At 38.0% G+C, this 15433-nt stretch overlaps 1 protein-coding gene and 1 non-coding gene across 2 annotated transcripts in view; one reads left to right on the top strand and one right to left on the bottom strand.

Annotated features, from left to right (window-relative positions):
• Window positions 1–15433, top strand: part of RBM6 (RNA binding motif protein 6) — an 87573-nt gene that overhangs the window by 31326 nt on the left and 40814 nt on the right. The window contains 1 exon segment of the mRNA XM_032458470.1: window positions 8928–9001. Within this exon segment, the coding sequence (XP_032314361.1) occupies window positions 8928–9001 (74 nt within the window).
• On the bottom strand, window positions 7312–7419 carry LOC116657351. The gene has a single exon (XR_004312470.1). It is a non-coding gene; the product is annotated as a U6 spliceosomal RNA (small nuclear RNA).

Here is a 15433-nt window from a genome sequence, read left to right as displayed (position 1 = left end):
AAGATATTTATTGGCTTGATTTATACCTCTTATGGTTGTTCAGTTGCTTTAGGGGTAGGGGGAATGGGAGAAACAAAGTAAAACCAAACAAAAAATATTCCTTCTGTTTTATGTTTAATTTGAACACCCACAGGTGCTTTTGCATTTGTCAGAAGTGAATGTTGGTTGTCATAATTGTCAAATGCTTATGAAAAAATCCCATGGTACAGGAGGTACGGTCGGGGCCATGCAGTAGTACTTCATAGCCCTGGTGAGGGAAAGTGACAAAATAATGTCATTTTAAAAAATGAATCAAATATCCCTGAATGATGGTGACAAGGTAGGAAATTGATCACATAGCTTAAGCTTCGTTAGGTCTTTTCCTAGTAACCCCTATCCATTGAATTTGTTTCACAAACTATACTGATTTCCTGCCTTTGCTTGTCTCCAGTTAAAGAAGAAAATATTAATCCTGTTGTTTATCTCATACGCCAAGCTACAAAAATTCCTGACAGCAGTGTGTGAGGTTATATGTGAATTGGTGGTTAAATAATATTTGTGTAAGTATTAGGATGTGTTTCTTCAGTCTGAAAGTATTAGTTAACCTGTATGTGCTAACTCTGGAAATAAAATATTGGATGAGTAGACCCTCTCAAGAAATTTTTGTCAAAAATACCAACAGACTTAATTTTAATTTCTGAAACTGTGTAGTGGTGAGGGAGTAAGAGTTTTCTGTTCTGTTGTTTGTATAATTATAAGGAATTTTAAGATCTATATATTTGTTAAAAGAAAATTAAAAATGTTTAGTTTTGGTTTTGGATTAATATCAAGCCCTAGAAAGTATTCACCTTGTTTATCAGCCAATGAATATGTTTGACGGTGTACAAGCATATCTAATGAAAAGTTTTGGGAAACCTTAACCAAGAATAGTTCTGTATTTTAAAATGACGGTGTGCAGGACAAGTGCTATCAGCAAACTTAGCTGATTACAGTGGTGTTTGCAGTTGAACTTGACAAAAGGGGGGGCGACAGATCTCCTGTAGTGAGAGATGGAGGTCTGAACATGTTCTGGAAAGACATCAGTGGAAAGCAGTGTTTGCCTCCATATCACATAGGCAGAGAGATGATAGATTTTTTTTTCCTTCTGACACCAGCCAATTCTGGCACTAAGTAGGTGTCCTATAATTTAGTTCAGTTCTGACACTAACCACTCAGAGTTAGCATCAGACTCCACAGTTTTAAGGCCTCAGTCACACAAGACTGCCCTTACTTCAGGCGTCATTCACAAGCATCAGATCCCCAGGTTACCTGTACTTCTGTTGGAGATTCTTACAACCTCCCACCCTCTTCAGGTTTGATAATTTGCTAGAATGGCTCACAAGACTCGGGGAAACACATAGCCAGTTTATCATAAAGGACCAGATGAAGAGGTAGATAGGTACATAGGTCTAGAAGCATCCTGAGTGTAAGAACCTGTGCCCCGAGGAGTTAGGGTGCACCCTCCCAGAATAAGGATACATTCACCACCCTGGAAGCTTTCCAAATCCCATCATTTAGAAGCTTGTATGGTGGTTCCATTATGTAGGCATTGTTGATTAACTTATCTGCCACTGGTGATTTATTCAATCTCCAGCCCCTTTCTCCACTCTGGGAGTTACAGAACGAGGCTGAAATTTCCAAGCTTCTCATCATCACATCTTGGTCTTTTGATGACCAGGCCCCATCTTGGAGCTATCTAGGAGCCTACCAAGAGTCATCTCATTAAAACAGAAGACTCTCACTGCCCTTATCACGCAGGAAATTCCAAGAGTTTTAGGAGCTCTTGCCAGGAAACTGGAACAAAGGCCAAATATCTTTCTATGATACCACAGATGGGGATCCTAAGGCTGCATCTGGCGTGCCTACTTCCTTTAGTCGGGCATCAGTTCTCTATTACAGGGCATGATGACCTAGGCTCTTAGTCTGGTCAGCGTGAGTCTCACAGAATGCCAGTTGTCTAATAACTCTTCTCGAGATGCTAGTTCACTTCTGGAATAGGTAAGTAAGTGGCTTCGCTAGTGTGATTGATCTCTGTCATCTTGAACAGCTTCTAGCTCAGAACCTTCCCAGAGTCCCTTAATTAATGAATTTTCCTTTTTATACTAGGACCAAGGCAGTGGGAAAGAAATGTCTATGGGCCATATTTTCCTTCCTGGTCGTAATGAAAATTGCTTTGTGATCTAGAGAAAAAGCAGATAAAGTTTTAGTATACACTAGAAATCAGTGAGGAAATTTCCATCAGTGCTAAAATTTTAGCAGAAACTTAGAGGCAGATTTAGTCCCTAATACTGCTTTATAATAGAAGCACAGGGATACTGAAATACATTATCTCAGGCACCCCTGAAATGATCCTCCAAAAGAGTTACCATCATTGCTACTTGACGTATGGGATAGCCCAGTCCCACAGAGAAGTGGCTTGACTGAGAGCCTGCGGTTAATTAGCTGTAGCTTCTTGCCTATGTACAGAACTATAGAAGTTACTTTTCTTGTGTGTTGCTCCAGTGAAGATACCCACTACAAGGCTGTGGCATTGACTGAGTGCCATCATGTGCCAGACATTATGCTGGCGTTTGGGATACAGAAATGAAAAGACCTCACCCCCTGATCTGGGACCTCTCTTGTTCTGGGGTCATCTCTGCATGGGCAGTTTGCTTCAGCATTGATGATGCTCCTCTCTTGGGTGATCCTTTTGCTTTGCCTGTACCATCTTTCCTACCAGGCTGGAATGTTCTTAGCTGGGGAAAAAACTACAGATCTTACTCCTGATGGTTGCTCTGTAGGTTTTTTTGTTTGTTTATTTTTAAGTGAACAAAAGTTGAACTAAATCATTGGCTCTGTAAATAATAATTGTTCCCAGATAAAAAAAAAGTCCTGGGGATCTAATATACAGCATAATGACTATAGTTAGCAATATTGTATTGTATATTTGAAGGTTGCAATAAGAGTAGATGTTAAAAGTCCCCATCACAAGAGCAAAAAATTGTAACTGTGTGTGGTAATGGATGGATGTTAACTAAACTTATTGTGGTAATCATTTTGCAGTATATACATACATCAAATCATGTGGTATATGTAAAAGTAATGCAATGTTATTTGTCAATTATAGCTCAATAAAAATAAATAAATGACTAATTTTGACTTATGAAGTATCTTGAGATGGTCCATGTCTATCTACTTGTCATAACTGTTCCATTAGACTAAGCTCTCTGAGGCTAGGACACTCCCCTCCACTGTGCTCACACAGCACTGTAAATGTCAATGAAATTGAAATGAATTGAATACGGGTGAGAATTTCCTAACAAATGTTAGTCTGGGCCCAGAGAACCTTAATCAGGAAGAAGTGACCCTAAGGTTAATGCTGGACTTTGAAAACTACTTGCAAATACAAACTTAAATAAATAAATAAATAAATAACCAGTTGGTGCAGATGGAGAGCTAAGTAAAATAGAACCATATACAGTTTTCAAAATTTAGCAAATAATCATCAGTGTATGTCTTCCTTGTTTCATCTGTTTTATTATAAACCAGCAGTCCTTATATGCATAGTTGAAAGGGAGGGAATTGTAAGTGCTTATAAGAAGTCAAAGTGATAGATTTCATGTGGGCCAATTTCATTCTTCCCAGATGGTAGTTTGATGTGTAAATCAGATTATTTTCCTAATTTTCATAATGAAAGCTGAGATTTTAACAAAACAAAGTACCTGTTGAAAATCTTTCACACAGGCCTCCTTTGTCATGTTATTTCCTCTGATAGGAATTCAGATACCTGGATCTATTCTGTTTGGTTTTTGTTAAAATCTCCAACATGCTAATATTTTACTTTCCTTCTAAACACCTGTATCCCCAGTGAAATGGAATTAGGAAAGCAGGACTGATAGAACTAAGCCCTCTTAAATCTCTATTAAGATTTTTCATGGTGCTTTTTTTATTCATAATGCTTTTTTCCCACATATTATTCTCCTTGTTTAGAGAGGAAAACCCCTGCGGTTTTCTTTTTCCTCAAAGATACCCAGTAAAATTTTTTAAAAATCTCTTTTCCCCTCTCTCTGTCTTTTAAAATTCCTGATTCTTTTTTTTTTTTTTTTTTTTTTCCATTTCATAGTTGGTGTATATATTCTGGGCTTTTTCAGAGCCAACCAGTCTGCTTCTAATGGGAGCTTCAACTGGACTTGTTTATGTTAATGGATTTTTCTAGATCAGTTTGAGTATAGGGCTGCTCATCTCATTTGCTTAAATAAATCTTGTATAATCGTTATGAAAACTGGGTTGGTATAGACTAACACGACTTGAATAGTCAGGGGCCATGTTTGTCAGCATCACTGAGGCAGCTTTTCTAGGGGCAGAGACTAAAGAATTATTAGTTCTGGGATTGATTATTTATCAGCATTTTGTTTTCTGTGCCTTGTTTTCCCTTAAGCACCTGGTTAGCTTTTATCACAGATACTTTTTGGGGGAACAGGCAACCAACCACATGGTAAATGAAGATGGAGAAGAGTTGAAAACTTAACATTACCTTTTTAGATTTCCTTCCCTTGCCCTGTTCTCATCCCTCTCTGCTGCCAAAAAAAAAAAAAAAAAGCATTAACATTTCTATGAGAAATCTATATGTTTAGATTAGAAAATGGAGTAAGATATGCTTTTTAATAGTCACATAAACAGGCACAAAGACCCATCAGCCCACCAGACTTCTTCCCAGCGTGTGACGGTGGAAAAGAAAGGTAATAGAAGAGACTTTTTAAATTGCTCTTTTTAGGTAAGAATCTGTCTAAGGGGCTTTCAACTTTGAGTTTACCATCTTGATGATTCCAAAGGGTTCTTAGCAGTTCTGAATGCAAGGTTGGTTGGTAGTTTTCAGAATGTTTAGGTCTCTGAGTGGAATATCTTCTATGTCAACTAGAACGTTTTCTGTGAATTTTGTTTTTATTTTTGTTTTTTCAGGGTTTTTTTTAGGTTTTTAGGGAGGTAATTAGGTTTATTTATTCATTTATTGAGGAAGTACTGGGGATTGAACTCAGGACCTCGTGCATGTTAAGCATGCACTCTACCACTTGAGTATACCCACCCCCCCTTTTTAATGAATTTTTAACATTTGAGAAATTATTAAAAATCACCAGTTATCTCACTTAACAATACAACCACTGTAATCATTTTTGTTTACAGTTGTGTCACATTACATCATTTTCAGATTTCTGTGTATTCACCTGTGCTTGCTCAACCCCTCTGCCCTGTTTCACACTCCGTTTTCCCTCTCTTGAAATAAGTATGAGAGGTTGAGGTGTGACTCAGCTATGGCTTCAGGTGGTCTCTGTTTCTAGTTTTCTCTGAGTGTGAGCATTCACTGTGCTGGCTGTGAGTCTGTTATTTAAAGTGATATATTTTTCATACGTTATGGCCCTTAAATGCAAGCCAACCTCTTCATCTGGTGTCAGCCAAAAGAAAAGTGAGTGATCTATTGCGACGCTGGAGAAAAGACTGGCAGTGTTGGACTTAACCTATATTGAGAGATGGTATGTTGTTCTTCACCCTGGGGTGTTCAAGTATGATTTTGACAATGCATGGTTTTCATCTCATATGCTGACTTTCACCTCTAACCTCTGATTTAGATATGACTTCATTGTATTTAATTCCAGTCCTTTTCCCTATATACATTTTAGATAATTGTTCTCATTTTTTAAAGCTTTTAAAATGTACTATATTAAATATACTATATTGGTATCATACCATATTATAATTTTTATAACTGTCATTTACAACAAGAATTTTGGGCTTATGTCTTTTAAACTGTGACATAGTCTGTTTGTCCTTTTGAAAGAATTTTGATAGCCTTTATGTTCAGTCCACGAAAGTCCTTTAACTGCTTTCTAACTTGGACACTTGGGCCAACTCACAATGGCTCTGCCACAGATATTTTAGAACTAGAGTAACCGTTGTGCTCAAATTTCAATAGTTCTTAACTATAGACATAGTCTTATCTATGCTAAGGCATGTGGGATCCTTTCTGTGATTGAGCTCTGTAGAGTTTGAATTCAGATTTATATTAGATAGAATCTTTTTTTTTTTTTTTTCAGTACAGGCTCTTAGTAAAGGATGAAAGGCTATACAGTATAGTGGTTAATAGCATCAGTTTGAATCTGGACTGCCTGGGTTTGAAGCCCGGTATTGCTACTTACCATTGAGGTGATTTTGAGCAAACTACTTATTCTTTGATTGCTTTCCTATGACAGGTAAAATGAGGTTAATAATATTTACCTTATAGTATAGTCTTGTGAGGATTAAATTGTTATATGTAAAGTTTAGAATATACTCTTGTACCAGTAAGTGCTATGTAAATATTACTTGGTATTGTCACCTGTTTTGGCAATTTATGAAAATCCTTGTAGTACAACTATAAGTCTTGGACACACAAAGTGCCTGGAATCAAGATTGGGTATTTTTTAATTTTTACTTATTTATTTTTTAAGTTTTAGGTATTATAATTAGACCTTAAATTTCTATTTTTGTTTGATAGCTAAAGTTTCAGGCAGAAGAAATTGAGTGTTGAATTTGTGAATTTAATATTATATTTGAAGTACATTGTTGACATACAGTATCTCAGGATTGATGTATAGAGATGCTATTAGTGCTCATTATTTCTCCCCTAGGCTGTATCTTTTCCTTCCCAGTGACATAGTTTGTTTGTTCTTTATCAAAGTGTGAATGTTGTCATGAAATCCTTTCTCTCTATACACAGATACTTTGTGCTCCTCTGGGCCATAGTAGTTACTTCTTTAAGCACAGAAAGGAAACTCAGAGCTTTGCCAATTTGTTGTTAGTTCCCTATGCTTTTCATTTTGGCAGCTGTGAAGAGGATTAGCTTTACACATACCTGGACGTTCCTTTGATATATTCTGTAGAGGTAATCATCAGTGCATCTGCTTGTTCCATGGCTGCCCATTCCTGATGGACATGCATTTGAGTGTTTGTAGTAGATATTTGGTGATAAAAATCACCTTAGTTGTTTCTGCTATTCTACAGTGTTTCCCAAGAACATTCAGAGCCCTGTACAAAATGCAGAATGTTCTTTGTATGAGATGTTCACTGAGTTTAATCAAGAAAATCCACTTGAAAGGAATTTAGTAACAAAACAATTCCCACTGTTAACAGGACATGCACAAGTACATACACTGTTTCTCTAAAGTAGTTTCATTTCTTCAAGTAGTTACAAATCAGAGAAGACTGATTTTTGTGGTAAGTTTAAATAGTGATTTTGGGGGTTCTTTTTTTTTTTTTTTTTTTTTTAAGCTTTTAAAAAATTTTAAAATGTTTTAATTGAAGTAATTGCGTGTCATCCTTGGAGCAGGGGACACTGCAATCTTCTCTACATCATTCCAATTTTAGTATATGTGCTGCCGAAACGAGCGTAGTTAGTTCTAATCTGTGTTGGTCAAAGCTGTGAAATCAGGTGGAAAGTCTCTGTCTTACTAAGATGGTGCTCAGATTTCTGGTAGCTTTCTTCTCTTCTTCCTGGTCATTTCTTAAAATTCAAGGCAAGAATCAAATTATGCCATTGTAACATTATATAATGACCTTGGAACATTTAACACATCTAAAGTCACAGCTTTTACTACTATCATTAAAAAACATTTCAGGCCATTCATTCCATGTGACAAGGAATCCAACTTATTTCACTAAGTTTAGTCTATTTTTAAGTTATATTTTCTATTGCCCTAGTTTTTGTTTGTTTGTTTTTGTTTTTACTTTCTTTGGAGGGGCTTTGTTACCTTCATTCAATGATACCGGTTTCCTATTGTTATATATACTTGGTACTCAAAATTGACTTAGGTTTCACGTGGTTTCTCCTTCTCTGAGTTTTATTTCTTATCTGAACAAATCACATCTTTTTCTTGCTAATACATTTGAACAGTGTTGCTCTTAAAGATGAGCTTCTTTGTCCTGTGAGGCATTGGAGGAAGCATGGAAGCCACTTGTGGAGCATTACATTAATAAGTGTTTTTTTTGTAGTTAAATAGTGGCAGTATCAGGGAAATTATAGGATGGCTTAGTATTAGAATTTATTGGCTTGTAAATCCCATGACTTCCCAATCTCATGGGTCATGAGAGCCACAAATAACACTTGCTCAGGAGAAAGGTGGACGGTGCTTTATACTCTAATGGTATGTACAATTCCTGAACAGATATTGATTGCTAACAATTGCTATCTCTCCCCCAGCCTAACCTACCGCCAACTTTGTGCATAAGCACAATTTTGGACCCAGCTATTTGTACTTATTTATGCTTTTACACCTTCTTCCTTTCATAAAGATTTTAGCTGGTTTATGACTTGAGTTGAAACAAGGAAAAAAAGAGGAGACCTGAAATGGTCTATCCCTTGCCAACCAGAAGCCTCCTGTGGTATCCAAACAGAATAGTTGCCTCAGTCTGTCAGCACTTCTCTCTTTGAAGGTGGTTTCTTCTTGAAAAGTGGTGACTATTAGCATAGCTTTGGGATAATTCTTCTCCTTCCTCTCTCAGGATACATTTTTTTCCAGATACTTTTCTGTTCTTGTTGATCTTGTTTTTCCAGAGGATTCAGCCTGTGGTTAAAATGTTTTGGGTCCCCATTTGAATTTTCTGTGGAATTACCCAATTCTGGGGGTACCCTCTCCAGATCATCAGTGCTAAAGAGGGCAAAGGATCTTCTTGGTTAATAGAAAAAGCCATTTTGGAATGACTCTCTAGGTCCAGAAACATCTAGACTTTCCTTCAGTACTTTTTTCTGTTTGGGGTAGCAGCTTGCCTAGTATAGGGGAGGGAGGGCCTAGCTGGGAGGGCTTGTGTTTAAGGGGTTCAGAAACAGGGGATTTAAGTGTGTCTTTTGTGTTTTCAAAGCACTAACACCACTCCCGTCTGTATTTAAATGCTGTCCCCAGGTTACGACTATGGCTATGTCTGCGTGGAGTTTTCACTCTTGGAAGATGCCATCGGATGCATGGAGGCCAACCAGGTTGCTTTATACTTCGGTCAAATGATGCTGGAAGGATATATTTTTTACGTATGGGGAGGGAGGGTTTCAAGTGACTCAACTTTGGAAAGGTACCAGAAATCTATATTTGGAGCGTACCACATTCCATCCAAAGAGTGGTTGTGAGGAGAAACTTGAAAAGAGGCTGGGAAAAAGTTCCTCTAGAAGAGTTAATGGGTACAAGAATGTATGTTAAAAACTAGTGCCCAATTACAGTTGGACCATATTTCAAAGATAGTAGATGGGAAAAAAAGGACAGATCCAGAGTGCTTCCCTTTGGAGTGTGACTGAGATGGGGATCCAGACGCAAAGGATGATCCTTGACTGTGGTCTCAGGGTAACTTCCTGGCACAGGAATTCTAGGTCAGTACTTAACACCCAGACTGAGGGTGAAGACAACTGATGGCAACTGCTGTGGCACTCAGGTCCTGCCTGCATGTGCTACTTTTGTAAGAGGGCCACTGGGAGGAGAGAGTTGTTGATTGTGTGTATTGCATTCATCATTGTTCTTTGCAAATTGGAGTTTTGTACTCAAGTTCTTAGCCGCGTACAGTCAGAGTTGGTGAATCTGAATCTGTATTTACCTTATGTTTTAAACACCTACGTATATTGCTTGCCACCTAGAACTGTCATCTGGGTCTTGAACTGAACCCTGCTTGGGAGTTTTGGGAGAAATTATGGAATGGATAGAATCCTTCTTGTCATGTTCCCTTAGGGAAAGTTGTTTTCTTTGTGGTGTCTTAGTTCCTCCATCTGTAAAGGGAGAGAAAGAAGCTTAGTGATAGAGTTTGATTTTTAGGTACCCAGTGCTTGTACTTAACAGTATGAATGTGATGTACCCAGAATCATAAAAGAAGGCTTTGCCAGAGAATAGTAGTATTGCATGGAAACTCTTCCTCTTTCATAGCCCAGTGCCCTTTAATCAGCTTTGTTCCATTCAGCATGGCTTATTACACTTAACCTTTTCCCTTCTTTGGCCATGTTGTCCCCTTGCAGCTATGGAGATGATATGCTTTAAATCCTTTGGGAGTAAGCACTAATTAGAGGAATCTCGACGTATCTATACCTATTGTTAGTAGTAGAAATACTGCTAGATCCTCAGAGAATGGCTGGATTAGGACCATATCCCCTTGACAGAGTTGTTGTTGACTGATTTATTCAGTATACATCGAGTCAGTCATTTAACAGATACTAATTATGTGTCAGAAACTGCTACCTGCCAAGTATTTGGAGAGAAGAATAAAGGTCCCAATATGTATACTTATGGTTGATTCCGTTCTGACAGTGTGTCCTAATTTGACAACACTCATTTAATTCACAAGCGTCTTGTTTTTATCAGTGAATAATCTTTAAATCCTTTGCCATTGTGCTAAAGAATACTGTGAGTGGTGGAAACATAAATGGGGGAGCCATGGCAGATGCCATCTCTTTTGTACCATCCTCCCAACTCCTAGAGGGATGTTGCTTTTTTATCAGAGCTATTCAATCTTCAGAAGAATAGTGTTGTGTTTTAACTCACTCTTGCCTCTATGCCAATGGAAAGTCCTGTCTAAAGTATCTAACCTCCTAAAGAGTAGTATCAAGTAGAACTAGGGCAGCCTTCTTTGCAGATAAGATTTATCCTTATGCCAGGTTTCTTCTAGAGCCACACCTGGAAAAAATGTTCATTTACACAAGCAGTGTCAAGGGGATGTGGCCTTGTAGATATCTTTTCCCCAAACTTTCCACCCATTCTATGAACACTCTTAGAGTTCCTGGATGCCTCATGAATGACCCTTTCCCAGTGAATAGGACACCAGAATAAAGCAGGAGCAGGGTGAGGATTTTTCTAGGTGTGAAACAGAATGTTTTGATGGGTATCCATCCTCATGTATAGGGTATCATATGGCACTCTGCAAGAGTGCAAGTAAGAGACAGACTCTGTCTTCTGGTACTTTATAATCTCAGACTAAGAAAGGTGACAAGAGATTATGTGGTACTCATGGATCCCATAGAGAGTTCTCTCAGATAAGCTCCAGATTTCTGTCTGATCTCATTTCCAATATTCATTAGAGTTATTTTTTAATAAGACATCACCATATCCTAATTCATTCAACCCCATTTCCCAGTTTTTTTTAAAATTGAAGTTGATTTACAACATTGTGTTGGTTTCAGGTGTACAGCAAAGTGATTCAGCATATATATATATTTTTTTAGATTCTTTTCTGTTGTGGGTTATTACAAGATACTGAGTATAGTTCCCTGTGCTATAGAGTACGTCTTTGTTGGTTACCCATTTCCTAGTTTTTTATTCTTCCCCTAGTTATGGGACAGAGGTCACTGCCATGCAGTAGAATCCTCTTCTGCTGAACTGCACATACTTCATGATTCAATCAGTATTCTTTTAATAACCTTTACCACAACTCAGATGTGTACAAATCATTTTGATGGGAAAATTTTTGAGAGGGGACTTTTTGTAACTAGGTAGTATAGCATAGGAAAGAGGAATGTAGGTTCTGCAGTGATGTTACTTCCTAGCTAGGTCGTCTCTGACAAATTTCTTAACCTACCTCAGCTTCAGTTCCCTCTGTTACCAGTGCATCATGGGACTCTGGTGTGGATTAAGTGAGATCACACATTGATGAGTGCCTGCTATGTGCCAGACACCTTTCTGGATGCTGGAGGTGCTGCAGTAAACAAGACAGATTATATAACTTATGTTTTAGTGATAGAAGTCAGAGCATGAACAGTAGACAAATTTAATGTATGATAGTGCTAAGCGCTATGAAGATAATGAAACAGGGTATTGACAGAATGCATATGAGGGCAGTTCTAGATGAGGTGGTCGGGGAGCCTTCCTGAGGAATAACATTGCATTTGAGTAGTGACTCTTGGTGAATAATGTATACAGAACACTCAGCATAGCATCTGGTACCTAGTAAGCATTTGAAATTAGACAGTCATCTCCTCCCCCTCTTTTTCCTCTTCTTCATGTCAAGTAATTTCCGATCATAATTCTGGGAAAAAATATTTTTATATCTGGATATTCTTTAAGGCGATGGATATGAATCAAGCTCCCAATAACACAGTAGTTGAGAATCTTATGAGAGGCATATAAGAATGTGAGGTAAGAAGTCTTCACTCCTTAAAAGAATAAGGTACAAATGTTTGTGGAAGATGTCTATTCATCCATTCTTGTTCCTTCCAAGTTTTTACCTATAGACCAAATTGATACAGATTCTGAGTCACTATCTGCTGGGCATCTCTGAGTAGTCAGTGTGTATGCTTCTGAGGAGGTTTATATGAAATGCCTTGGGGTGAGTTTTTTTTATAACTCTTTGCTATCCTGACTCTTGATGTGAAATGTCTTTTATTTGTCACTGACAGGTACTTACAGATCTAGGGGAAGGGGATAAAGGAACCTTCTGCCAGCTTGCTTTGTCAGATATTATGGTGTATGTGTGCCATAATGAGGTGGCTCAGGATGATAACCAAGACCGATCTAGCCCTTTCCCAGTGCTTTAATGGAGATATCAAACTAGTCGGATGCTCTGCAGCAGTACTGAGCATGGTGGCTAGGGGGATTCATCAGGGCATCACTCAGCCAATAGCTATCTGTCTGGGGAGTTAATTTCCAACAGAGGTCTGTCAGCTCATACCTTCATCGTCTGTCTAGCAAGAGTGGAAACTCAACAAACACTGTGAGGCACAGAGCCTTTTATTCCATTCCCTCCTGAGAAAGGTATTTCTAGCAGTGTCATGTACCTTTGGCTTTCTTTATTGTCCAAGTCCCTGGGGATTGAGGTATGACTATTATCTCTTTTTGCTGTGTGTGCCATTGTACTGGAACTTGGGAACAGGAGTATGAAGCATCATGTTAGAGTATCTGTCTCTTTCAGTGGTTGCCCAGTTGTGAGTACGAGCTCTCTCAAACTGTTGTCATTTGATCTGCAGCTTTTTATTTTCTCAGATTTGCTGGTGTGATGTTTACTGCCTATTTCTGTTCCACCAAATATTCAATAAAATGCTTTTATAAAAGGCCTCTGGGAGAATTCATTTTTCTGGAGTTTTTACTAAACTTTCTTAGCATCAGTGGCCTTCTTTAACCAAAGATGACTTGGCTATATGACAGAATCAGCCTGACTTTATGAAGTGCACCGAAAATGATGCTGTTATCACCTAACATGAAAATTCCTTCAGACACTGGCCTTTTCTGGTGTGTGTGTGTGGGATTAAGGCTGTAGAATATATGAAGTTTTATGAAATAGTGTTTTTGTGTCAACAGTTTTAAGAGAGTTTGGGTTTTTGAAGATACCAGGATGGCCAGGGTGTTTCTGAAGGTGTATGAAGCAAGCCAAATCTTAAATGGGGTCTGTCCTTGTGATTAAAATGAGATGAATAAGGAAAGCTTGTATATTGAGGGCTTTGAAGACTATTTGTGAAACCATGATGGAAAAAAATGAGCTAAGACCCAGTTTGTTGGAATCTTATTCAGGTTGTTAGCAATACTGTATGAAACACTTCAGTACTTAAATTGTGTGCTTTCCAGGTAACAAAAAACCAGTAATTTTTATAAATTCCTGCAAGGCTGTGGTATTTATTAAACCCTTCCCCTAAAACTGCTTCAGTGAAGAGAATGTGGCATCCTGGCCAGAGCTCAGCTGTATAACCTGTGGCTTCACTCATGCCATTCTTTCTGGAAATTTCAATTTCGGTACCTTCTCCTGATTGCCCTCAGTAGAGGTATTGGTGGGAAACGGAAAGGAAAATGCATTCTAAAATGTGTGTAAATCAACAATTATTGAAGATTCTCACGCTCTGGAGAGTTGAGGGTATTAAAGAGAATTTTAAATGATTTTAAGAATTGGTAATTTGGTGGAGAGGGTATAGCTCAAGTGGTAGAGTGCATGCTTGGTATGCACGAGGTCCTGGGTTCAATCCCCAGCACCTCCTCTAAAAATAAGTAATAAACCTAATTGCCTCCCCACCCCAAAACAAAAACAAATAAACAAAAAGCAAAACAAAACAAAACAAAACAAAACAAAAAAAAAAATCAATGATTTGATTATGCAGTCTGGTTACCTATCCAGTGATTGAGTCTTGGCTGGGCACTAGGCAGTATATCGCAGGTGTTGAATACATGGATTCTGGAAGCAGACTTCCTGGGGTTGCATCCCAGTTCTGTCACCTTCTACTATGTAACTTGGTCAAGTGGCCTAACATAACATCTCTGTGTCTCAGTGTCCTCTCATACTTCTAGGGATTAAATGAGTTAATGCAAGTGAAGTGATGAGAACTGGGCCTAGCACGCAATGAGCATTGAATGTATATTTGTTATTAACATAACAACTTATCTGACTGGAACAACAAAGTCCTAAGTTAGAGCAGCTCCAATCTTGGCTTCGTGGAGTGTATGGGTAAAAACAGATTTGATGGCAATGCCCAGAGGATTATTTTTATGTCTACAATACTTCTCATTTAGCCTGTTGACTGGGGCTGAGTATCAGGGGACTGCTTTCAGGTCTCTCTAGGAGTTTAATTTTCTTGAATTTGAAAAGTAAACATTTATTATCATTTGTCAGTTTTTGAGGAACTTCCAGTGTGTCTCCTGTGATGAGGTCTGTAATTATTTTGTCATACATATTTCATGGTTTATTTCTGGATTAAAGTAGTTTAGTTCTAGGGGGGAGGGTATAGCTCAAGTGGTAGAGCGCATGCTTAGCATGCATGAGGTCCTGGGTTCAATCCCCAGTACCTCCTCCAAGAATAAATAAATAAACCTTATTATTTCCCTCCACCAAAAAAAAAAAAAAAAAGGCAGGGTGAAGTAGTTTAGTTCTTAATTTGTTCTAAATTGGAAATGTGCCTGTATATTTTAATCTTGTGCTTTGATGTTCTCAGATTTCTTTTAGCTGTATTTTTAGTTAATGTTTGATATTCTATAAAAGTGAGATTATATGAATAAGTGCTAATTTTCAGCCTTAAGGCCTTTTAGAACTTGATCACAATTATTGAAAAAAACAAGAAGAATATGTATAATTCTAATTACTTCAGGGGTTATACAAAGGCGCCGTTCAGTTTGTGGTCTCATTATAACTTTTGGTTTATGACTTTGTATACAAAGTGTAGGATTAGGAGCACAGACAGGTTTACGATTCCAGCTTCATCACTTTCTAGCTCTTTTGTAGCTTCTGAATCTGTCTCCTCATCTATTAAATGGAAGGATAATCATAGTACCTACCTCAAAGCAATGGTCAGATTAAAATATGTAATGTATGTGAAGTGCCTGGTACAGTGGCTCGCATGTAGTACATGCTCAGTAGTACAGTGTGATTCTGTAACACTGGACTCTGCTTGGTTGCTTTCCTTTTTCTTGGCTGCTTATCCATCTCTTGGGACTCAGAGATGCCTGGAAAGTGGTGACACTGCTTTGGG

This window comes from Camelus ferus, chromosome 17 (assembly GCF_009834535.1).
Source record: "Camelus ferus isolate YT-003-E chromosome 17, BCGSAC_Cfer_1.0, whole genome shotgun sequence".
NCBI lineage: Eukaryota > Metazoa > Chordata > Mammalia > Artiodactyla > Camelidae > Camelus > Camelus ferus.
The sequence above is the reverse complement of the archived record's forward strand: the minus strand, read 5'-3'. Positions and strand labels throughout refer to the sequence as shown.